Source organism: Arachis ipaensis, chromosome B04 (genome assembly GCF_000816755.2).
Source record: "Arachis ipaensis cultivar K30076 chromosome B04, Araip1.1, whole genome shotgun sequence".
Classification (NCBI taxonomy): domain Eukaryota; kingdom Viridiplantae; phylum Streptophyta; class Magnoliopsida; order Fabales; family Fabaceae; genus Arachis; species Arachis ipaensis.
In genome coordinates, this window is record NC_029788.2 from 129,546,872 (window position 1) to 129,549,244 (window position 2,373).

The following is a 2,373-nucleotide window of genomic DNA, read 5'->3' on the forward strand; positions in this document are numbered from 1 at the left end:
TGATAAATAATTTTAGTGTACACTTATTATAATTAAAGCTGAAAATGGGTCCATCTAATGCGTAACTTATTTGGAATAATTTGCTTGAAGTGTGAATTTTATCTTAAACAAAATGCAAAATAGCTTATGAGATCTTTTTTCAAAAAATATTCTACTCCTATATGAAGAAAAACCTGGGAGCAGAAACGGATCCACAGCCAATGAAAAAGGGGCATCTGCATTCACAAAGATTTTTAAAAAATACTAATACTATTTATATATAGATATATATATTTGCTCCTTGTTATATTATATTTGCTTCCAAAATAAAATATAAATGTTTTCTCGTATGTTGGTCGAGTGATCAGTTTAGTCGTCCATTTAAACAAGTGTCAAAAGTTCGAATTTTATCTCGTATATGTAATAATTCATTGGCAACTTTCAGACCATTAAATGAAACCCATATCCACGACTCTTAACTTGTTGGGTATCATGGGAAGTTAAAAAATAATATATCTATACCTAAATTTTACTACATTTTTACTCCTATTGCTAAATTTTTCTATGTTAGTTACTTTCTTGAAGCAATAATTGAGTTGTCTTTGTGTGATCTTAAGGTTATATGTTCAGGCCATAAAAATAATTATTGATATAATTATCATGTTAGACTGTATACGATACATCTTCTGCCTTAAAACAATGGTTGAGTTGTCTTTATATAATCCTAAGGTTATATGTTCAAGTTAGGGGTGTACATGGACGGGGCCACACCGGGTTTGGCTTAACACAGACCCGAAATATAGATCGGGCCTAATTTTTAGACCCTAATCCGATCCTAGACCCGATGAAACCTGCGCACCTTCGGGTCGGGTAAAAACCGGATAAAAACCGGGTCTTTAGCATATAAAAATCACCTAATCTCCAACCATTATTTCACAATTCACATAGTAAAATTCACTTAGAAAAATATAACAAGAACCAACCATTTTCTAAAATTAAAGCATAACCATAATCAATACTAATATTGTCTAAGAACACCAAATATTTAAATCAATACATAAATAACACAATATTATGCATTAGTCTAAAGTCTTATGCATTTTAAACATAAAACATTAACTTATAATCTTATAATGACTAATAATACAAAATATTAAGATTTACAATATTTAAATTCCACATAAGAATAGTCATCATCCATCACTAATAACACAAAATATTAATTATGTATGATGACCGGACCGAATTCGGGTGACCCGAGTTATGGCACGGACCCGACCCGAAATAATGACCGGGTCTATTTTTGAGACCCTTACCCAGCCCTAGTCCCGATTAAATTACACTAAATTAGTTTCTAAAGTATTCGGGACCGGACCGAATCTTCGGATCGGGCCGAGCCATGTACACCCCTAGTTCAATCCATAGAAATAACTATTGATATAATTATTATGTTAAACAGTATATAATACATCTTCTGAATACAACTTTTTTTTGGACCCTACATTAACACACAGAATGCTTGTGCGTCAAAGTACTCTTTTATATTTTTCCTATATCTATTCCCAAACATGCATATATTTACTTATATCCATAGACCATAAATTTACTTATATCCAAATATCAAATAGATTGAATGATAATTTGAATCTACCTTTTTATGGTAACAAATATTATAGAACAAATGGAGTTTTCTTTTTGTTTTTGTTTTTGTTTTTTTTTTTTTTTTTCGGGGGACTTGGCGGTATCAAATTTGAATAATGGAATAAATAAAATAAAATAATGTTTCTTTTTCTGTTTTTGGTCGGACAAAATTAGCAGATACCAAGTCTCAAGTCATTGACAACTAAGTCCATACCAGTTTTAGATCAAGCATGGGCCTCGAATTCTCAGCCCAAAGTATTTGGGCTCATGTTAGAGTTTTGGGCTTAGGTCATTTTAACTTGCTATGTAACTCGGTGGTCCAAAGTAATAATTTATTCTTCACCCTTCTCAATTGAACTATAAATGCTGCTCATAATAATAGTCTTAAATTGAACAAAAATATAGGAGAGAAGATGGTACAAGAACTGAAGAAAGAAAGAAAGAAGCTAATTAATTAATTCCATTCATTTTTTCCCTCTAATTTGTTAGAACATTATCATACAAAAAAAAAAAGGCCCTATTATATGCTATTTCTCATTACTATACATAAAACACAAATGCCTAGTTAGTAAAAGATGAGACCCTAATGTGAAGTCCATTTGGTGCCTCAACTCTAGGAAATTTCATTAGTTTATCTCCTCCTACTTCTTCCCACCTGCATTATGTAACACAACATTAAATACCATATGTCAGAAATTTATTATTATTTAATATATATTCTTCTTAACTTTTAATAATAATAATAATGACTGA

The 2,373-nt window shown here is 30.7% G+C and overlaps 1 protein-coding gene across 1 annotated transcript in view; it reads right to left on the reverse strand.

The window, feature by feature from the left end:
- The window catches only part of LOC107637361 (cytochrome P450 85A), a 3,392-nt gene continuing 3,077 nt past the window's right edge, over positions 2,059–2,373 (reverse strand). Inside the window, exon 8 of the mRNA XM_021122649.1 lies at positions 2,059–2,275. Within this exon, the coding sequence (XP_020978308.1) occupies positions 2,182–2,275 (94 nt within the window). The 3' untranslated portion in view covers positions 2,059–2,181. The remainder of the gene's footprint in view (positions 2,276–2,373) is intronic.